Raw genomic sequence first — 23710 nt, 5'->3', positions numbered from 1 at the left:
TCCGATTTATTATAATATAGAGGTTAATTTATCTCCAATGTGAAAATGTCATGAACTCGTCTTTCTCGCAATATCTACCTCATCCACTTTTATGATAAATAATTGTAAAAACAACATGATTGTGTCACATGCTTAAAATCATTCTACATTTCTTCATGGTCATTTAGTAATAGTTAAGTATTTTGTCAAATTATCCTATTAAATCCTATTTTTATATGAAAAATGTCAGCTTGTACCTCAAGAAAAACAAAAATAAAAAATTTATCATAAAATTTATATAGTCAGTACTTTTAAAATATAAATAATGTTAACATCCTTTTTGTTTTGTTTTATTGTGTGTGAACATAATCATTAAACTCCTAAGAAAAAATTATAACTTCAAAAGTCACTCATCTAATTAGTGTTGTGGTTTACATGAAAAGAAGAAGTCTATAAATAATTGGACATTCCTCTTTCAAAAGACCTTTAAGCTAGATTCAAAAGTTCAATTCTTGAAAAATAACATTGAAATTTTTTTTAAAAGATTTTTTTTTGGTGCAAAGAAATATCTATTTTTTTAACTAGAAAAGTAAAATTAATACTAAATTATTGGATAACAAAAATGTTGCCCAAACATCATTTTTCCATTTTCACAAAATAAAAAAATCATTGTTCCATTATCCTAAAAAAGTAAAAAGTAAGTGCAATAAATCCATGTGGGAGCTGTCCCATAGTGTCTGTGAAAAATGAAAAATAGAAAGTACGCCCACACTTGGATTGATAATATGCTAGAAAACACTGACACTCCTCGAATTAGGTGTTTCTGTGTCGAATATGTGTTGGTGTACGTGTCCGACATCCACACAGAAATTTATGATTACACTAAATTATGTCATTTTTCTAAATTTTTATTGATATCGACATGTCAGTGTCCGTGTTCAGTGTTCATGTATGTGTTTCATAGATAATATGGCCGCCCTCAGTCCCTCACCCAACTCCCCTTCTCCTAACTCCTAACTCCCAACTTCCCATTTCCCAATCACCAAAATGACGCTATCACCAATCTCACTCTCTTCCTCATACACCACCACCATTTCTCAACCACATCACTGTTCCCTCTTCAACACCACCACTTCAACAACTGCCACGTCACTCAATCTCAAATTCTGTTCTCTCAAACCTGAACCCTTCGCTTTCACTTCACTCCGCCATCGCTCACATCACAACCATCCCTTCCGTCGAACACACTTCAATGCAATATCTTCCGCGCTTTCTAACAATGGTACTGCTCCTAAATCATTCGATTATGATTTGCTTATTATTGGTGCTGGTGTTGGTGGTCACGGTGCCGCCCTTCACGCCGTCGAGAAGGTACATTAATTGCTTGAAATTCACCTGAGTTGATTTGATTTTGATGTAGTAACTTGTTTTAGATGATAATGATAATGAAAGGTGATTTAGCTTAGTTGATTTAATTTGTTTTCACTTCACTCTGATAATGTTCAGCTGAGTTTATGTAGTAATTTGTTTTGACTTAATTGTATATTCGGTCCCTTATTTTTATTTTAGGTTTATATTTTGTCCCTTAAGTTTAAAAAGTTTCAGTTTGGTCATTTTCGTCAAATTTTTGTTTAAATCGTCTATGTGGCTACTAGATTTGCGGACAACTTAGAAGGGTACTATGTGAAAGTTTTAGAATAAATTAACTCAAAATTTAAGGAAAAGTCAGAAGAAATTAACTCAAAATTTAACAAAAAGGACGAACTTAACGTTGATATCAAATTATCAATAACATAAGGGACGAACTTGAAACTTTTTAAACTGAAGGACCAAATTGAAACTAAAAATAAACGTAAGGGACTAAATATGCAATTAAGCCAATTTGTTTTAGATAATCATGAAAATGAAAACTTATATAAGCCGTGTTTAGATTGACTTATTTGGGCCTATTTGTTAGCGGAGACGACGCTTGTAAGATTATTTGAATGTGGTTATGAAAACAACTTAGAACATTTCTATAAGCTAATTTCAAATTTCAGCTTATTTCCATGAGCTCCTCTTGATGGCTTTTATCGGTTTTTTAAAAGAAATAGATTATAGTTGAGCATGTTTGGATTGGCTTAATTGAGCTTATCTAGTGACATAAGTTTTGTGAGACTATTTGGCGGAACTTATAAAAACAACTAATGACATCTTTCATAAGCTTTTTTCACCTTATTTTAATAAGTTATACAAGATAGCTTATGAAAACAGCTCATAGCATATACAAAAACAATTTAATTTAATCTACATTTATAAAAATAGCTTATGTAAGCTTATGCATAAGCGCTTATGTTATAAGCTGGAAATATGCCGTTTATCCAAACAGGGCCGTGTTTATAAGCGTTTATGCTATATGTGCAGTTAATTTGTTTATCCAAACATGGAAATATTGTATTGCTGAAGTTTTATATTTTTCAGCAAAATTTGAAATGAACGAGTGAATTACAGGGTTTGAAAACAGCTGTTGTTGAGGGGGACGTGGTGGGAGGAACATGCGTGAACAGAGGTTGCGTTCCTTCTAAAGCTCTTTTGGCTGTAAGTGGTCGAATGCGAGAGCTGCGGAATGATCATCACTTGAAATCACTCGGTATACAGGTAAAAATGTAGTGGATCAGGGTTCATGTATAGGAAAAAAGTAATATATTTAAGTGATTAGTTCGGTTTTGTTATGTTAGGTTTCTAATGCTGGGTACGACAGACAAGCAGTTGCTAACCATGCTAACAATCTTGCTTCTAAAATTCGCGGTAACTTGACAAACTCGATGAAAGCACTTGGAGTGGATATACTCACTGGTTTTGGAACTATTTTGGTGAGTGACTTATTCTGCTATGTAGACTCGTGGTTATCAGAGATAAATGCTTATGATGTTGTGACTGTCTTCAGAAATTGAATTGTCTCTTTGTTAGCCAAGGCTTCAACAATGTTGTCAAATAGTTTCTATAGTGGCACTAATAGCCTATAGTGTAGTGGACTAGTGGAGTTTGAAAAAAATATTGTTCCGTGATATGCTATTTAGTACGAAATGTTATTAATACTCAATAGTAGCGTTATTTATAGCACTGGAACGTAGCAGAATTTGAACAAATTCCTATTTCCGTAATTTGTAGATGACAACACTGTTCTTGAATTTAATTCACCAATGGAGCTTTTATCATTTTTTTTACTTCATGGCTTATTTGTGAATCGTTGCAGGGTCCTCAAAAGGTGAAAATTGGCTCTTCCAACAATATAGTAACTGCAAAAGACATCATCATTGCCACTGGTTCTGTTCCTTTTGTTCCTAAGGGAATTGAAGTCGATGGTACTCCGTAAACTATGTATTTCTTTTTATTTCTATCATTGGCATTTTATTATTTTTGTTTCCACCTCTAGTTTTTACTTAATGAAATGACTTAGGTATGGGCATGTATCCTCTCCTCCACATAGAGCTGTAAAAAGGGCCTTAAGGGGCCGGCCCTTTAAGGGGCGGACCCACTTATTCCTGATTATTAATTTTATTTAAATTTTAAACACAATTTTTTTAGGGTGCCGATCGTGGACAGTGCTGATTGAAGAAAAAGAGAATAAGTTCACGACACTAGAAAAATTGTTTAAAATTTAAATAAAATTAATAATCAGGAATAAGTGGGTCCGCCCCTTAAAGGGCCGGCCCCTTAAGGCCCTTTTTACAGCTCTACCTCCACATGTACTGTCAAGTTTCACTTGGCTTAAGATAGAATTCTATCAATTATCAAATTATAAAAGCAGTCAGAATGCAATTGAAAAAAGAAGGAATCAATTTAATATTGGTGAATGGTGATATTTTCTGATTGATAATATGTTTGTATCTAGGATATTTGACTCTGAGGAGATATTTGTTCAGTAGTTTATTGATACTACCCTCATGTTTTTCGTTTTCCTATTTCTTATTGTAAGATTTATTCTGTATATCACTACGGCAATTAAAACTTGCCATCTAATTACCTTCAGGGAAGACTGTGATCACCAGTGACCATGCACTCAAATTGGAGACAGTTCCTGATTGGATAGCAATTGTTGGAAGTGGTTATATTGGCCTTGAATTCAGTGATGTATATACGGCACTTGGAAGTGAGGTAGCACTTTTCCGATATAACTTTGTTCATGAGAAGGATTGCTATAGTTTGCAACATTTATGATGCCCAAAGGCTGTGCTCATACATTTCTTTTTACACTTGTAATTTTTTTACTAACCCAAGAAAATAAAATTAAAAAAAAACTTGATATTATGTCATTGTAAAATTTAAAAGCCCTATATGAAGAAGGAATATAGTGGGTAATAAAGGTATTTTGCAGGTCACTTTTGTGGAAGCTTTAGATCAGCTTATGCCTGGATTTGATCCTGAAATTAGTAAGTTGGCTCAGAGGGTTCTCGTAAATCCCAGGAATATTGACTATCATACCGGCGTTTTTGCATCCAAGGTAACTAAGTCTGGCAACTTCTCCACTAAATTTTTGTTTGGTTGATATTTTGAATAGTCTCATGACATATGCTTTATGTATAGATCACTCCTGCAAGAGATGGCAAACCTGTATTGATTGAGCTCATTGATGCAAAGACCAAGGAACAAAAGGACACTTTAGAGGTACCTTAATTTTCTCTTGAAATCTTCATAGTTAATGAAATCTTTATAGCTAATCACTTTGTTTTTAACTGTATAAATTTCTCCTAAAGAAACTAGTTGGAAAAGGTTGATTGGAGAACATGTGAGCACGGAACAGCTAATACAGAATAATATATTCTTGAATATCAAAAAAAAAAAAAAGAATAATATATTCTTACAATTAGTAATTATATCTGGTCATATTCTTTCTAGGACACCCTTAACACAGCATGCTCTCGTGGTATGAGAACTTGTATCAAATTTTCAAGATCCAGAGATGGTTAGTGCACTCACCATCTATTTGCATGGTAGAGAAGAGAAGAATACAAGTGCCATGCGTGGAGACAATTTTATGAATGATGCAAAATTGTGTCATGCATCTTCCCTCTCATTTACCCTTTTTTTGTGTGCTTTCATTAATTTATAAGTTTATGTATTTCTATATGCTAGTTCTTCTGTGGCTGAAATCCTTGAACACTTGTAATGTTAATAATAGGACAAGATTTTAAATGTAGACCCGTTGCAACTATCTTAAAATATCAATTATAGATAACTTTATACTGTATGTGCATATTTTATAACTGGAAATATATTCTATTCTGCAGGTGGATGCTGCATTAATAGCAACTGGAAGGGCTCCATTCACACAAGGTCTTGGATTGGAGAATGTATGCTTTTCGAACAGAAATGTCAATAGTACAAATTTTTTTCCCTAAAGTGATTGGATATTATTGTTACATGTACCTGCAGATTGATGTTGCAACACAGCGTGGTTTTGTACCCGTGGATGAGCGCATGAGAGTAATTGATGCAAACGGAAGCCTGGTTTGTTTCAAAAGTCTCACACATGCTTTATTTTTTCCTGCCGACCTATGATTGTTACTGATTTAGGATATGGAACGTTAGGTCCCTCATTTGTATTGTATTGGCGATGCAAATGGCAAGATGATGCTTGCTCATGCTGCCAGCGCACAAGGAATATCAGGTAAAAGGAAATTGTGTAATTGGCTGCAAATGCTCGAGTGATGTTTCCAGTTCACTGATTGAAAATATTATTGGACAGTGGTTGAACAAGTCACTGGAAGAGATCATGTGCTCAATCATTTAAGCATACCAGCTGCTTGTTTCACTCATCCTGAAATCAGCATGGTTGGATTGACAGAGGTATGGTATAATTATATACTTTTTATGTTGATTAATGTTTCATCATCCACTTGCTACTTGTTTCAATCTCTCTTATATGACGTTAACTCTCTGTCGTTAAATATTTTGCTGTGACCCCTTTTATCTTCCTATGTTATTTATATAATAAAATTACTACTAGTGGTTTTCGTTGCTGATGAACTCGCTCATTATGATCAAATATGTTGTTTGCAGCCTCAAGCAAGGGAGAAAGGTGAAACGGAAGGGTTTGATGTAAGTGTTGCCAAAACAAGTTTTAAAGCTAACACAAAAGCCTTAGCAGAAAATGAAGGAGAGGGTCTTGCCAAGGTAATTTTTGTGTGTCTTTCTCTTAATAAGTGATCAATTGGGTTAGATTGTAAAAGATTACATTTAAAGGATTTGTTTTTTAAATGATTGGATGTTGTAAAATATAATTATTTTAGAGTGCAATAACAGAGTTGCTTTTTGAAATTTAATAAGTCCTGTTAACATCGTTAGTAAAATGTAAAAGTCAGTGGAGAAGCAAGATGATAATGATTCCTCTCTTATAATCACTTCTACAACCTTGAATTGAAATTGTGAGAGTTGATTTTTTAAAACCACCAAACATGAACTACCTGTAATGTAAATGGCAAAATATGATTATAAACTCAAAATTCTGAACAACCAGTGGTCTCTTCGTGACCTAACACTGAACAGTTAGATAGTGGTGATGAGTTATCTTCTAAGGAGTTACTTTGGCCATAACAAATGTATTTGGTTGGGAGTAGGGTGGATGATTTTTTACTTTCTTCTTACCAGTTTCTTTGTTGTCTAACTGTCATCATGATGTTTTCGTGCAGTTAATATACAGACCTGACAACGGAGAGATACTAGGAGTTCATATTTTTGGGTTGCATGCTGCAGATCTCATCCATGAGGCTTCCAATGCAATAGCATTAGGGACACGTATTCAGGTAAATTTTCCTTCCGAGGCTGTCATTATGTGACCCTGGCAAATTATTAATGACTGCATATGCTGCATAGTTATTGTTAATTGTTATAATATATTCTGTGCATGTCTGTTGATAAATTTATTTACTTGTAAGAATCTTTCCATTCCTGTCTGTTTCGCAACTTCAAACATTTTTTTGTTACAATGCAGGATATTAAATTTGCAGTTCATGCTCATCCGACTTTGTCTGAGGTGCTTGATGAACTATTTAAATCAGCAAAGGTGAACTTTCTATAATGTACTTCCATACTTAAACTCTTATCAGCACACACATAATTTGTTGTGCTTGGGGCATTAATATGTGTGCTCCCTTCAATGACCAAGGCAGGTTAAAGCACAAGCTTCTGACCAAGTAAAGGAACCAGTTGCAGTCTAATATTGTTGCGTACATGCAATTTGCTTGTAAAAGTAAGTTTCCAAGATATTGATCATCTTCAGGCGTAATACTTCAGTAGCACATTCAGAATCTTCTGAAAGAAGAGAACCCTTTGAACTTTAAAGGAGCAATATCAATGGTTTGATAACAGATTGGCACCAATTATTATGTTTGCGTCATATTGTCAGTTTCTGTCAAAGGCACTCCTAATTATTGGACTTTAGAAACTCGTTTCCCCCGAGTTATGTCTAAGATGATTCTAGTGGGGAGGCATTTTGTAATGGGCCATTTTTCAGAGTACATTAGTTTGAATCGTAGATGTTGACTAAAAATAGTTGTTACAAGGTTTTCCTGCATAATCCATTAAATGGGACTTGAAATTGCTTCTTGATGATTTATATATTCTGTATGTTGTCTTTGTCAACTTCCAATTTACAACCATTTTACAGTAGTTGTTTCTCAAGACATGGAATGGAAGCAGAACAATTAAAAAGGATTCACCATTAACATGACCATTATTTGTCTTTATCCGAATAAAAAGATAAATATTTCGTTGGTAAAATGAGTATATTCAGCACGTGCTCGCTTGCTAGGGAGCGAATGGTGCATCCGAATTGTAAACGTTCGCTGTCTATACACTATACAGCAAACTAAGACAGTAACAGAAGCAGTGGAAAAATTGCAGAAAGGAAAACTTAACAAAAAAAATTATCATTTTATTTCATTAATTAAAACGATGACAATTACATCATAAACCATTACATGATACACTTACATTAGACAACAACCAAAAGGGGTGGTGTTGTTGTGGCGTAAAAAAATATTAACAACTCATCGGTTGAGGCTATTTTCCATTACCACTGCATTCTCCCTTATTTGGCCTGACAGGTCTTTGCTTCTTTACCCGCCTTTATTTCGATTACTCATAACATTATTAATTAATTTGGACACAAAAAGTCTAACGTCAATTACCATAACATTCTCAACGATGGTGACAAAATAATACTGGTAATGATGTTATGGGGTAACCGACAACAAACTGTTATAGCACCATATAGTGTACAAGAATTTAAACAAACCACTATTTTTCACAATCTGTGTTTGACAACATTGTTTGTTAGAAACCTAAAGCATAAGGCTTTTTATGGCTGTTGATTGCTTAACAGAATTTGGACAAACTGTTATTGTTCCATGATACGTGACTTAGCATAAAGTGTTGTCAAATTACAGCTATAGTGGCGCTAAAGCACAAGACTTTCAGCTGGGAAATTTTCAGATTTTGTCTATTTCTCAATTGATACCTGATTTTCCCTTCAAAGTTCAATCAAGGCTGTGTTTTCACAATTCTTGTTGATTTCAGAATATTCGAATATCGACTATGGCAGGCTGTAGTAGCGGAATTGTTTTGAAAACCGCCACGGCCAATTTGTAAATGTTAGTGGCGCCATGGTGTTTTATAGAGGACATGGTAGCTTAAAATGGCAGATGTTTAGCTTTCTGCTATGGTCCCCATCTGCAATCGATAACATTGGTTGTTTTACTCTTGAGAATCAGAATCATGTGATTCTTATTGCTCTGGAAACATAATATCTATTATCTTATAAGTTCAGAGATTATTATTGACGATTTCAAATTGCGCTCATCGCATAATGCTTATGTTGAATGAATTTTATGAACCCTAATGAAACAAGGTGTTCTTTGTAGTGGTGATATTGATCTACATGAGATTTGATGTTTGAATTTATACTATGAATTGTTGTAGATTTTAATGTATTTGTCATGGATATTTTGTTTACCTTTGTATTTATTTGTTACGAGGTTAATTTTATAAAGTTATGACTATGCATGAGTCTATGAAGTTTAGCACCATATTTATTTAATTGGTTCAACTGTCGGTTGAATCAATTGAATCATGACCTGGAGGTCTCGTCCATTTGGACCTTTGTTCTAGTTTTTAACAGAAATGTTATCCAGACACAAATTCTCTAACAAATATACAACACAAAGGGGTATATTGGTCAATTTGCCAATTAAGAAACCTCCCACATCCTCCTTTGTATTGTATATTTGTTGGAGGATTTGTGTCTGGATAACATTTCTGTATTCCCATTTCAGCCTTAAGCATGGATCCATAAGCCGCAAAAAGTGCACGAGAAGCTCTGGACCTGGCATTTCACATGTCCAACATACTCGACATACCGTCACACAGTTTCTATTCTCATTGCTCTCTGCGATCTTCGGGTAAACCCCGAAGCTCTTGCTGCTATTGTCAAAGAACTTAGAAAGGAGGAGAGGCTCCCAGTTTCATCATTGCATCCTACACCTCCTTGATCATGATGTATTTTGTTGCATCCAACAGCACAAATCTGTTCAAAGTTAACAATCTTTTATGATGTATTAAGGATCCCACCATAAGATTATGTTTGTTATTACGGTAGAAACTCTTTAAATTAATACTCGGTAAATTAATAAACTCTATAAAATAATAAATTTGTCCGGTCCCGACTTGGACCAATGTAAAAAATTGAAAAACTCGATAAGATAATAAGATAATAATTTTTCGGGAGATCCCTTTATAATTTTCGGTTCCAAGAAAATCATAAATTAATAATTCATAGAAACTGAACAAAATATATTGAACACATTTGTTCCTCTTGTTTACATTTACCGTACTTCAAAAGTCATTGTTGATTTCCAATGCATATGAACACAATAGTTACTAATTTACGTTGAGCCACAAGGTTCGCTGCAACGTAATTCTAAGAGGCATAGAATAATTTGCCTTTTTGTTTGGTATGTAAAGTATAATTACTTAAAATCTCTTTAAATTAATAATTATTAATTTATCGATAAATTAATAACTCTCTAAATTAATAAATTTCTCCGGTCCTAACATTATTAATTTAAAGAGTTTCTACTGTATTAGGAAACCAAGTGTATTTTACTCTTTCTATCATTATTGTTGTGAGTTTAGTGGTGTGAACTGTGAATTGTGTAAACACCTGATGGCTTATCATGATTCACGCCTCAAACTTGCTTATCACTATCCCTTCCTTAAAGCTGCAGCCAACAATTCTTTACTTACATCAAAATTAACGGTTACATCAATGTTTTTATAAATGTAAGATAACTAAAAGAGTAACGGTGCAACAAATTATAAACTTAAAACATATTTGTGACTTAAAAAATTTAAAAAACTTAACTATTAGATACGCGAAACTTAAAAGATGTTTTGACTTATTTAAATTAAATTGAGTTAACTACTACTCCTTCCGTCCTTTTTTATAAACATTTATTGACATTTTTTACACATATTAAAAAAAAGTGATAGTATAATTAATATATATTTTTTGTATATTACAATTTATTAAATTGTCCTTAGTGAAAAAATGTGTTTATAATTGACTTTTCATATTCAAATATAAAGCAATAGTATTAAATAAGTGTTATGTTTGAAAGAAAAAAGAGCAATAAATGTGTCTTATAAATTTTTTGTAATGTAATGTGTCTTATAACTTGAAAACAGACTTATATTTAAAATTAAATTTTTTATTTTAAAAATGGTTATAGTGATGGATGAATTTTGTTTTGGTTACCATGATATTTGTATGAAGTTTTCACTGTCGTTAGTGATAACTAATCTCCGTCGGGAACCTGTGGGACACATAATAAAATGGGGACCAACCGAGTTTTCTCCATACATATGTGTTAGTAATCGAATCGCTGACTAAATACTTAATGGAACCAACATTCTTAGCGTTTGGACCAATTTATTGTTGGAGGGATGAAATACTTAATTTATGTCGAATTTGATTTCAAATATTTTAAAGGGGAAATAGTCATTTTGGTCCCTCAATGTGTAACTCGCTGTCATTCTGGTCCTCATTGAGGAAAAACTACTAAATAGTCCCTGAATCTGCATTCCGTTAGTGAGTTTAGTCCGTGCTGTTAAGTTTGGCCGTTAAATCAACAAAAAAACTGACATTTTTTTGGACACGCATCAGCTTGCAGAGTTGGCACTAGGGACGGGGAAACTACCATTTTGGTCCCTCAATGTGCAACTCTTTGTCATTATGGTCTTTGACTCAAGAAAAATATAAAATAGTTCTCAACCCTGCAATCCATTAGTCACTTTGGTCCCTAATGTTAAAAATGGTCATTAACTTTATAAAAAAAACTTATGTGGCATTTTTTACTGACACGTGGCACGCAGAGTTAACACATATGTGTGACACCTGGATGGATGATGTGTCCAGGGACTAAAATTACATTACTTTTTTTTTTTCTTCTTCATTTCTTTATCTTCTTCCTCTCATTCTTTCTTCTTCATACATTCAATACCTAACAACAACTTGCTTCTTCTTCTTTCAAACTTTGTTGTTATGCATACTTTTTTTTTCTTCATTTATTTATTTTCTTCCCCTCATTCTTCTTTACCTTCTTCATACATCTTCTTCATACATTAAATAACCTAACAACAACCCCTTTTGCTTCTTCTTCTTTCAATTTTTTTTTTGTTGGCTTTGACCACCAGTTTAATCTGGTTCGGGGGTTAGTTTTGGCATCAAGTGGTTTCGGTCCCCTCACGATCGTAGTTGTGAAGGATCGAACCGTTGTCTCCCTACCAAGTTCATCATCAATCACCACTGAACCAACTAACGATTGGTTCCTTGTTTCAAATTTTGTTGTTATGCAAATTCTATGGGGGGAAATTAGATACTACTCCCTCCGTTGCTTTTTATTTGTCGTTTTAGATTATTGTACACTATTCATGTAATATACTTTGACCATAAATTTTTATTAATATATAAAAATCAAATGTTAGCAAATAAGATATTGTTCAATTTGTCTCGATGAATATTCTCAAAATATAAAATTTTCATAATTTTTTATAATAGATAATTAAAGTTATTAGTGATCAAAGTTATGCTTTGACATGTGTAAAGTGATAAAATAAATGAAAAATAAAAAGGAACTGATGGACTAGTTTATATATGAATAGGTGCAAATGATTTTTTCTTTAAAAATTGGGTTAAATCTGCGTGTCACGTGTCCGTAAAACATGTCACTTTAGTTTTTTTTATAAAGTTAACAACAATTTTTAATGCAAGGGACTAAAGTGATTAACGGATTGTAGAGTCAATGACTGTTTTGTATTTTTTCTTGAGTCAGGGACCATAATGATAGCGAGTTGCACATTCAGGGACCAAAATGGTTGTTTTCCCGTCCCTCGTGCCAACTCAGCAAGCTGACACGTGTCCAAAAAATGTCACGTCAGCTTTTTTGTTGAGTTAATGGTCAAACTTAACAGCAGTGACCAAACTTACTAACGAAATACAGATTCAGGGACTATTCAATAGTTTTTCTTCATCGGGAGACCAAAATGACAGCGAATTGCATATTGAGGGACTAAAATGACTATTTCTCTTGTTTTAAAATATGATTTCTATTTATCTTTTTTGAGAGGAAAGAAATACAAAATTTAGGATTACTGGTTCACTTTTTAGGCAAGAAGAAACACCGACCACTTTGTCTCAACTCTCACCGGAACCTTCCTCCGTCGCCAAAACCACCGTGAAACCCAACTTCCCGTTGCTCTCACAAATTCACCACCACCCAACTCACCAGCAGCACCTTCTGCTATGTTTGTTTTTGCATCTTTCATTTGCAGTGATATTCCACAAACATTACAACTCTCAAAACCCACAAAGATGAAATCTTTCTCTTCAATTCAACCACCCCACTGTTTCCATTTCGCACCATTTTTCTCTTCCACTTCCATAAGGTACACTTTTTCTTTTCTACCCATTTTCATGCATCAATGTCTTTTTGTTTTTATCCAAAATTGTTTGCACTAGTTCATTATTATTTCATACATGCCTATGCTTTCATTTTACACATTTAAACTCCAATAGAAGGTAGAAATAACTCTAGAAGGGTTTAATGAGCTTGTTGGGTATCTTAGTTTGTGTTCTATGAAGTACTGACACATACACCGAACACGACACTACACAATGACACGTCAACACAAATAATAATTTCAAAAATTGACTTAATTCAATGTAATAAGTTTCGGAGACTGACATGTGTATGACACTGGGACACGCCTAATCTGAGGAGTGGTCGTGCTTCGTAGTTTATGTTGCAAAATAGGAGATAAGGGTCTATGTGAATGTCATGTCAATTCATTGCCAAACCCCAAATAAGAATTCATTGCCAAACCCCAAATGTCATGTTAATTAAGTGCTATAAGCACAGACTTGTATACTGTACATGTAAGTGTTTATATGTAAGCTATTTCTATAACAAAAGATAAAATAAGTCAAATGAACTTCATATAACTTATAAGTTATTTTTCATAAGTTATTCTAGAGAGTTTATGAAAATAAGCTGGAAACATCTTATGGACATGTCATAAGCTATTTTTATAAACTCTTCCGAACAGTCTTACAAGTGTTTGTTGTTAAGAAGTCCCTCACCGGATGTGAGTTGTCCTGGACCAGGGTTTATAAGTAAGAGGCAATCCTCACCTTACAAGCCGGTTTTGTATGGTTGAGTTAGGCCCAATACCCAATTGTAAGATGGTATCAGAGCCTCCTCCAAGATCCGTTGCGCCGCCCACTATTTATATCCACGCACCAAGCCCAATAGTGTAGGGCGTGACGGGGTGTGTTAAGAAGTCCCACATTGGATGTGAGTTGGTCTGGACAATGGTTTATAAGTAAGAGGCAATTTTCACCTTACAAGACGGTTTTGTACGGTTGAGTTAGGCCCAACTCTCAATTTTAAGATTTGTGTCAATATATAAAGCTCAAGTGAGTCAATCCAAACAAAGCAATATATGAATAGCATGCAACCAATATGCTTTTGTTTTTCTTTCAAATCTCTTTTATTTTATCTTGTAAAAAAATCTATCTTATTTTATTTATTTGATTATATTATTGAAACTTGGAGATTTTTTTTCTCTTATATGAAGATTTTGCATCAGGACTCCAATTCCTTTCTCTGCAAGGGTCTTCTTTTGTCAGGCAAAATCTGGTATGCAATTTTGTTCAAAAGTTTTATTTAGATGTTACAATTGACATGAGGTTCATGTAGTAATGTACTATTGTAATGAGCAAAGATCTTTTATGGTTCTTTTTTCTCAGGCACGAATGAGTCATTCAACATAAAAGTGTTGCCTCCAACCCTATTAGCAGACCCTCATATTGTTTATCTTATGGAACATGGAATGAATAGTGATCAAATTAGGACTCTTATGCGACGATCCCCGGCTTTTGCCCGCTATAGTTTGGAGGATAAAATTAAGCCATTGGTTGAGTTTTTTCTTGAACTTGGAGTGCCGAAAGAACAAATTCCTATTATCCTCACTAAAAGGCCTCAATTATGTGCACTCAGTCTATCTAAAAATATTAAGCCCACCGTGAAATTCCTCGAATCTTTGGGGGCCGACAAGAAACAATGGGTGAAAGCTATCTACCGTTTCCCGACCTTGCTAACTTATAGCAAGCAGAAAATTAATGAAAAGGTAGATTTTCTCCTTGAATTAGGCATCTCAGACGAGAGCATAGGTAGGATTTTAACTCGTTTCCCTAATATCGTTGGTTGCAGTGTAGAGGACAATCTCCGACCAACAGCAACGTACTTCCGTTCATTAGGGGTTGATGTTGGCGCTCTTCTGTTGAGGTGTCCGCAAATGATTGGTCTTAGCATTGAGGCGAATATAAAGCCTGTAACAGAATTTTTCTTGGAAAGGGGATATACCTTGGAAGAAATTGGGACTATGATTTCGAGATGTGCAATGTTGTACACTTACAGCTTGACTGAGACTATGGTCCCAAAATTGGATTTTTTTATGACTACGGATTACCCGAAATCAGAGCTGGTTAACTTCCCTCAATATTTTGGATACAGTTTAGAACAAAGGATTAAACCGAGATATGCACGCATGAAAGCTTCTGGAGTAAGAGTAGTGTTGAATCGGCTTCTTTCAGTGACAAGCAGCGACTTTGAAGAGATCTTATTAAAAAAATTAAAGAAATTGCAAGTTGATTAGGATTTTGTTTACAGCAGCAAGGTTGTTTAATCAGATAATGAAAATTTAGACTTTCGGGCAAGGTTGTAATCAAATTGTAATGTCTTCAATCTCTCATTGATCAATATTGTCGGTTCGACACATTTTAACTCTTACTAGTATAACTTACCCGTGCTATCGCCCGGGTTAATGTTCTATGAAAAATATAGATCATTTTTTTTCACACATGAAAAATATGGATTATTAAAATTTTAATATTGTGATTTTTTTAATTATTTGTAAAATTAATTTTATATTTAATGTAATAGTTTATTTAAATATGATAAAAGATCCAAATTTTGAAGATTTTAAGGAGAAATGGCATAATAGAGAGTTATACTCCACTCCCCGTTCCCAACTCACATGTTCATATATATGTTCTTTTATTTTCATAAAAAAAAAGGTCATTATGCAAAAATTAATCTAACGGTTAATATATTTGTTCTTAATCGTCATCTCTCTCCTTTAGACATTTGTTTTCTTCAGGAGTATTTTATCTCATGTTCCCGTGTGAAAAAATTTCACATTTGAGAAGCAAAATGGGGCGTTTTTAATTTTAATATTATTTATTTAAAAGTAATGAACAGTAGAATTGTTTGTCATTTGCTTGACACAAAAAAAAATTATATAATTTTTTTAAGCATATCTCATTTGTTAATGTGCAAATTTTAAAAAATGTATCTATTTATTTTTATTTTTATTTGTTTATTTTACAGTGATGTATGAAGAATAAAAATAAAGTAATACATGATATTATTGCTTTTAATTCTTTTTTATATATATAAAATCATTGTTACTTTCCCTGCTTTCAATTGATATCGTATTTTTTATATAATAAAATCTACAAATGTATGTCTCACCCTGTGTAAGTTATTTTTTGCTTAATACCTCCATGTAGGTTTTTTTTTATCAATACCCCCGTATTTTAATATTTTGTTTGGTACAAATCACTATGTATTTTTTTTATTATAAAAACCACGTTAAGGTAAACAATAATTAATAGAATAATAAAATGAAATAGAAAAATAATCTATGAAGTCAATTACTTCATTCCTTTTATATTTCAGACAATGACACATTTTTCTCTACTTGATAAGTATGAAGTTTAAGAATAATTTTTTTTAAGCATATCAATTTCTCAATTCCACATTTTTCTCAATTCCACATTTGTTAAATATCACATGAAAAATTAGACAAATAAAAAAATAATGAGTAAAAAAATAGAGTACAACATTTATTTATAAATAATAGTAAAAAAACATTTATAAGCATGATTTAATCCAATAAAAAATAATATGAACAACAATTCTTTTTTAATAAGTAAACATATGATTAAAAAAATGACAATAAAATATAAAAAATATAAATAAATACTTAAAACTCTAACATCAATTGATAATACTTAATACTAATTTGAATAACAAACAATGTTGTTCTTCCGTATATGAACCTGCAAATAAAGAATTATAACTCAAAATTAGTACAATTTTCTGATTGTAGAATTAAACTTGAATATTTTATCCACTCCTCTGTTCTCAATCCACATGTTATTTATCCCTTGTAGTCATTTTCATCAGTCTCTGCAAGAATCTCGTTGATCATCATATAAAAAAATTAGATTATTATTATATATGATTAAGGTTAAAGTCAATTAGTTGAGATATTAGTTTTTCTAAATTTAATTTTAGTTTTTCTATTCTTATTTTTAGTTAATGTATTTTTTGTTAAGTAATAGATAATAACTAAAATTTCAACTTTTTAAAGTAAATAAGTAAGTGTATCAGAGTTTACACTAAAAACAAATGTAACTATAAAAAAAATGCACTATTATTAATATGAGTGTAAATATAAGTCCCAGTAAAAATTATAAAAAAATAGGTATCTAGCATTAATACGTGTAGAAATATAGGTTCCCATAGAAAAAAAAGAAAAAAAAAAAAGAAAAGAGGTCATTCGCCCCGTATTAATAAATCTTGTATTAAAACATCTGTAGAAATCTAACTCCGTAAAAATTACAAAAAAATAAACCCCTGAGTATAAATAAAGGTTCCGTACAAATTTTAAGAAAAAGTGGTCCCAATATTGGTATATGGATAGAAATATAGCTCCCCGTATTCCATAGATGTTCATTTTGATATTTTTGTTTTTCAAATTACTTGTGAAATTTATTTCATTTTTGACCCGTATATATAGAAACTATAGTAGATTTTTGGTCCTTAATTTTTGAAATTTCCATACATTTCAGCATTGATTTAATTTAATCAATATATATTCCAAAAATGAGTTAGTCAATAATCAAAAGTTTCCATATGTAAAATTTCAATTGTATCAAAATATTAATATAGACATTTGTTCATAAAACCTGATTGAGCAATTTCTATATTTATAATTGAGCACTAATGACTAAAGGAAAAAACATAGAAGAATGACACATCAGCAAAATGAATTGAGAGATTGCCACAAGTCATCTAAAAATAACATTAAAACAAAAGTCAAAATAATTTCGAGCGTATATCTGTCCTTTTTTTTAATAAATGTATAAGTATGCGGATGACCTTATTTATTTGTTGTCATAATGCCATGTTAAAGCATATAATAACAATTCCTATATTATACTTAATCGAATCCCAATATTAAAAATTCATATATTTTGCTTCCTTTTTTAGGGTAAAAAAGTAACTACTATGAACCAAATCATTGTACCAAATTTTCCCAAAATTATTGTACCAAATTAATTACAAATAAATTGATAAGGAAACAAATATTAAAGCACTAACAATTGTCTCGGAAATTAAGTTAAAAAACTATTAATTAGTATAAACTTTTATGTTGAAAGTAATAAAAATAAATTGATTTTTCACAAATTCATAAATTATAATAAACTTATATATCTATCAAACTTATCTATCTATCTATCTATCTATCTATCTATCTATCTATCTATCTATCTATCTATCTATCTATCTATCTATACTAGGGGTAAACCCGTGCGTTGCACGGGTTCGATTAAATATATAATTAAAATATTTTTATAAATGAAAAATAATAATTGTTATAAATATAATAATATCATATAGTTAAATGATAGATATTAAAATAGTATATTTAACTCCTCTTCGATGTATTATTGGTCAAAAAAGAATAAGAAAATATGAGACATAAGAGTAATTTAAAGTTCGCTTATAGATATGTCGTAAAATAAATTATAACCTTTAACTTCTAAACTTTTGCATAGGTTATATACATTCAAATTATTTCTAATGTAGTTGAGACATACAATTTTTTTTTTACAAAACATACCAAATCCATGGTTTAAATAGAAGGAAAACTTCCGATCAAATGGACGTGCTCCACAATCATCACACTGCAATGACCACATTTATTGCATAAAGCAATCTTTAAACTTCAGTCCTTAAAAAGATGAAAAATGGATATTGAAAATAGAATAACATTCATATATATAGACATAATTTGCTAAAATATCTATACATAGAAAACATACAAAATAATTTAAATACAAAAAATGAGAGAGCATGACTAAACAAAAAGTATGTGATACATGTGAATAGATATTAGTTATATAAGGATCATGGTTACATTGAGAAGCATTCCAACAGTCATAAGATTTAATTGTAATGAGTGTTTAGTTATCATTGCATTATATTTTTATAAATTAACTATGCAAATGTTAATTTATAGCATAAGAAATTAGATCTCTTTATGCAAAAACCACAATAACACATGAAGTTTAATTCTTTTCATTTTAGTGTGCTGTTTCTTTTGCAGATAATCAAAAGTCACACTATTAATTGGTGTTTCCAATTATTTGCAATTAAGCATAAAATAAATCTCATAACTGATTTCAATTATTTTTTCTTCTATGGACCAATAATAAACATGTTATTGTTCTCGTATTTATCAATTCTCTTTTCTAAAAAGTCCGGTATCAAATATAAAATTATATTCATAGTTATACAATAACTTTAGTAAAATTGCATATTATTAAAAAAAATTCTAAGGAAGATTTTTTTTTTTTTATCAGAGAATTTTTTAGTAAAGTTGGACGCAAAAATGTCAATATGGCGCAATTCAGTTTTTTCTCAATTACATTATATACTATCATTTATCATTATAAGTCCAAATTTAGTAGAAAGCTGAGACAAATAATATAAGAATACATCATTGTTTGTTGATATATCTTCTTGTGAGAATTTCATTTTAGAATTCCAACAATCATGAAAATTTGATGGTCATAGTATCATTTATGTCTCTCTCTAAACCATAACCGAGATATAAATTTGTAGGTCTTATAATATTAGTTGGTCACTTTTAATTAAATTTTTCATTTTTCATTATTGATATATTCTTTTGTAAGAAATTCTCTTAGAGGTGTCACATCATCACAAAGAAGGCCTAAAAACAATTCAAGCTTCCTTTTAATAAAAGAAAGATGTTATGTCAATTTTCAAGATATAATTTGGCCGATCAATATAATAGATATCCAACCATAAAAAATATGGATTAACATATATGAAGAATATGAAATACAAAATGGATAAATAATAAAAGGGTGAAACTGAATATACAATAGATGATAAGATATTCTTATATGAGTGACTATTTGTTTTACAAATTTCTCGTAAGGATGCATGAAAATCAATAGATACTTTAGTCAATATTCTGCCATAGAAATCAATAAATTAGTGAAGGCATACATGGAAAGTAAGAAAAGAACATAAGACATTATTAAAAGTTGAAGAATATGTACCTAAGAGTTATTTTGGAGAAAGTAAATGATGACTCAAACAAAAAATTTATAAATTAGTAAATACCTTTTTTTTCCTCTGGTTCTATCACATGGATCTGGAGTAAGTAGACTAAAATAATATAACGTTCTATGTTCTCGATAACAAATGAACAACCAATATCAATAAATAAATGAGAAAAATAAGATTGTTTACTTACAATCATTGTTATGATAAAAAATATATTTTAAAGATAACTTTTAAATGAACAATATAATTTGATAAGAGTAATTGAGTATACCGGCCTTTTCATCCATTAACATTCTATTGTAGTGAAAAATTATTTCTTTCAACCTACACATGAAGAACAAAAACTAAACATTAGTACAAATGAATATTGTTGGATATCAATACATAGCACCATGGTAGAAATACGCTCAAAGATTGAGTGAAAATATCAATTATTAAGATTTAGAAATAATAAGTAGAAAAAGAATGTGGGGTGGTGGTTATAAAGAGTGAGAGTGAACCTATTAGTCACTAAATTTTCTCATTTTATAGTAAAGTGTTTTTCTAGCTCATACCACTTTCTAGCTCTAGAATTTGAAAGAAAAACCTATCATAATACATAGCACATACCACTTTTTTTTTTTCTTAGTATTGAAAGAATATATTTTGTGGTTATATTGGTCCCTTTTAATTCATTTAGGAACCAATTAACTTGCAATGAAGAGAGACACACGTTTTTTTTTATTAAATTCAGCTCTTTAAGAGATTGATCAAAGAGGTTTGGAATATCAAAGTGACTCACTTGCTTGAAATATAATGATTCCTTTTTTTTATTAGTATTAGTATTGAAAGAATTCCAATAGTCATGAATATTTTGTGGTTATATAAATCTTATATGTTAGTTGGTCCATTTTAATTTAATAATTTTTCATTTTAGTTAGTTGGTCCCTTTTAAGAAGTTATATAGTGATAATTTGATATATTGATAATTAAAATTAAAATGATTTAATTAAAGATAATTAAAATTAAAATGATTTAATTAAAGATAATTAAAATTAAAATGATTTAATCAAAGGAGATGATGAAAAGGTTTTTTAATAGAGATTGTAAACTTGATAATTTGATATATTGATAATTAAAATTAAAATGATTTAATTAAAGGAGATGATGAAAAGGTTTTTTAATTGAGATTGTAAACTTTTCTTGTAGAGTGCCACATCATCAAAATACTTGATTGTGAGCAACTCAACATTCCTTTTACTTGTAAAAGATAACATAAAGGAGTATCTTGCTAGAGATTGGAGGATCCATATAGTTCACACCTTCCGGGAGGGCAATGCATGCGCTGACTACCTTGCAAAATTTGGAGCTGCCAATCCTGAGGCTTATTCTCCTATAGTTGATCCCCCAATTGGAATGAATCTTCTCCTGCTAGCTGATGCTTGTGGGACTTTCTTTTCTAGATAATTTGTTTTTTCTTCTCTTTTGTTTCTTCTACTTGTACAAAAAAAAAAACTTATATATCTATAAAAAATAATAATAAACTTATATATGTTACTGAATATATATACATTCAGTTCATTTCTATTAATTAAAAAAATTATTTATCATTTTATATTTTAATTTGGATTTGGTGTAGAGAGAGTTTACATCGTTTATGGTCTTTTGACCAGGTTTTGAATAAATGCATATAAGCTAATTTTGTAGGGTTCAATTAGAAGAGAAGAGTTTATCCTGGAGTAGATGTTATTTTTACAACTCTTCGTTAGAGTTTTTAAGGAAGAAAGTCCATGTAGTGGCTCTGGTAGGGGTGACTATATTTATTACTATTTTTCAATATTATGATGATTTTTTTATGACTACGGATTACCCGAAATCAGAGCTGGTTAACTTCCCTCAATATTTTGGATACAGTTTAGAACAAAGGATTAAACCGAGATATGCACGCATGAAAGCTTCTGGAGTAAGAGTAGTGTTGAATCAGCTTCTTTCAGTGACAAGCAGCGACTTTGAAGAGATCTTATTAAAAAAATTAAAGAAATTGCAAGTTGATTAGGATTTTGTTTACAGCAGCAAGGTTGTTTAATCAGATAATGAAATTTTAGACTTTCGGGCAAGTTGTAATCAAATTGTAATGTCTTCAATCTCTCATTGATCGATATTGTCGGTTCGACACATTTTAACTCTTATAGATATGTCTGATATGTGCTTAAGGAGAGAATAAGCAAAGAAAAAAATATTTTTTTGGAACATTTGTCCGACACGTGTCGTACGAGTGTCTTACAGGTGTCGGACACCGATCAAAGGAGTGTCAAAGTAAAGAAAAAATTGAATTTTTTCCGACACTAGTATGAGCTATCTGGCACGTGTCGTACGAGTGTTATACGAATGTTAGATACCGACACGAGTCGGATACCGTGACATGCCTAATCATAGAGGTGTCCAGGGGCGGATCCACTGTGGCACTGAACTTTGAAAAATTGCACTAATAATCTTATATTTTTAAATTTTGACCACTCTGGATTTTTAATTTTGCACCTTTGACCCAAAGATTTTGCAAAAGACCACAAAGCTCTCTCGCTTCATTTACAACAATTATGGTTAAATGATGTTCCATCCAAAGTAAGCATTTTTGGATGGAGGTTATTATTATCAAGACTTCCAACTCGTATGGCCTTGGCAAGAAAATCTATCCTTGTTAATCCGCATGAGCTATGTTGCATTTTTTGTTTTGAAGAACAAGAGGAATTATCTCATGTGCTCTTTAATTGCTCTTTTTCTCAAAAGTTGTGGAAGCGGATTTTTAAATGGATGAATGTGGATTTCATCTCTTTTGATGACGGGTGGAAACATTTTTCCTCTTTTGGAGCTTTATTGAAAAATAAGAAATATGAAAAAGCTCGTCACGTTATTTGGTTGGCCACCACTTGGTGTATATGGCGTGCGCGTAACAATGTGGTTTTTAGAGGAGAAGTTATTAATTGGAAAGCCTTAGAAGACAAGATTATTTATATTTCATGGTTTTGGTTTATAGGTAAAATAGCTAGTAAGTCTTCTTGTGTTTTTTCAGATTGGTGTAAGGATCCTTTAAATTGCATTATTAGCATGTAATGGTTGTTTTTAGAATTGTAAGGGTTGGGTACCCCTTGTACTCCTTATAATTCAATATTTGCTTATCAAAAAAAAAAACTTTTTGGATCACTTTTTAAGTTTTCAAATTTTCTTTTCTGATGATTTTATACATTTTATGTTATGTACTGCTATACTTTGACTTTACCGTTCCGTTTCCATTACTATGTACTGCTAGTATTAAAGTAAGGAAAATGCTAAACAGTGCCCTCGGGGCACTAGTTAAGGATACAAATATAGAAGTTTTATCTCGTAAATTGTGCATTCAATGTTTTAATGATGTGAAAAGTTATTCTCTCTCATCATTAACTTTATCATTTGTTTCCTTTTTTAGTATGCTTAACTAGTGCCCCAGGGGCACTGTTTAGCATGACCCTTAAAGTAATCATTTAATATTCCTTCAACTTATTGCTTCTATTTTTATTTTCTATCCCAAAAAATTATGACTATAAATACTGTAATCACTACTAGTAATTCTTATTATTGATAATATTTCTCTTTTAAATTCCAATTTCCATGTGCTAATTATTAAATTAATAATGCTAAAAAATCATGAAAGATAGAAAAAAATTGAT

General features: G+C 31.4%; 2 protein-coding genes across 5 annotated transcripts; both read left to right on the top strand.

The window, feature by feature from the left end:
* The first annotated feature begins 920 nt into the window (after positions 1–920).
* On the top strand, positions 921–7602 carry LOC123885318 (dihydrolipoyl dehydrogenase 1, chloroplastic-like). Of its 2 annotated transcripts, none has more exons than XM_045934593.1 (15): positions 921–1350; positions 2470–2616; positions 2697–2831; positions 3215–3323; positions 3992–4116; positions 4337–4462; positions 4546–4626; positions 5250–5312; positions 5395–5469; positions 5551–5629; positions 5708–5808; positions 6022–6135; positions 6651–6764; positions 6953–7024; positions 7131–7602. In XM_045934593.1, exons 1-15 carry the CDS (start codon positions 1027–1029, stop codon positions 7176–7178), a joined length of 1713 nt encoding a protein of 570 aa, XP_045790549.1. In that variant the 5' UTR covers positions 921–1026; the 3' UTR covers positions 7179–7602. The 2 variants fall into 2 exon arrangements, with proteins under 2 accessions (XP_045790549.1, XP_045790550.1); XM_045934594.1 differs by having other exon boundaries at positions 928–1350; positions 7127–7602.
* Positions 7603–12639: 5037 nt separating this feature from the next.
* LOC123887431 (transcription termination factor MTERF5, chloroplastic-like) lies at positions 12640–22155 on the top strand. 3 transcript variants are annotated; one of them, XM_045936746.1, is made up of 4 exons: positions 12653–12963; positions 14155–14216; positions 14327–15063; positions 21892–22155. In XM_045936746.1, the coding sequence occupies exons 1-4, from the start codon at positions 12821–12823 to the stop codon at positions 22060–22062; spliced, it is 1113 nt and encodes a 370-aa protein (XP_045792702.1). In that variant the 5' UTR covers positions 12653–12820; the 3' UTR covers positions 22063–22155. The 3 variants fall into 3 exon arrangements, with proteins under 3 accessions (XP_045792705.1, XP_045792702.1, XP_045792703.1); XM_045936749.1 differs by lacking the exon at positions 21892–22155 and having other exon boundaries at positions 12640–12963; positions 14327–15368; XM_045936747.1 differs by lacking the exon at positions 21892–22155 and having other exon boundaries at positions 14167–14216; positions 14327–15368.
* The last annotated feature ends 1555 nt before the right edge of the window (positions 22156–23710 follow it).

This window comes from Trifolium pratense, linkage group LG5 (genome assembly GCF_020283565.1).
Source record: "Trifolium pratense cultivar HEN17-A07 linkage group LG5, ARS_RC_1.1, whole genome shotgun sequence".
Classification (NCBI taxonomy): Eukaryota; Viridiplantae; Streptophyta; class Magnoliopsida; order Fabales; family Fabaceae; genus Trifolium; species Trifolium pratense.
The sequence above is the reverse complement of the archived record's forward strand: the minus strand, read 5'-3'. Positions and strand labels throughout refer to the sequence as shown.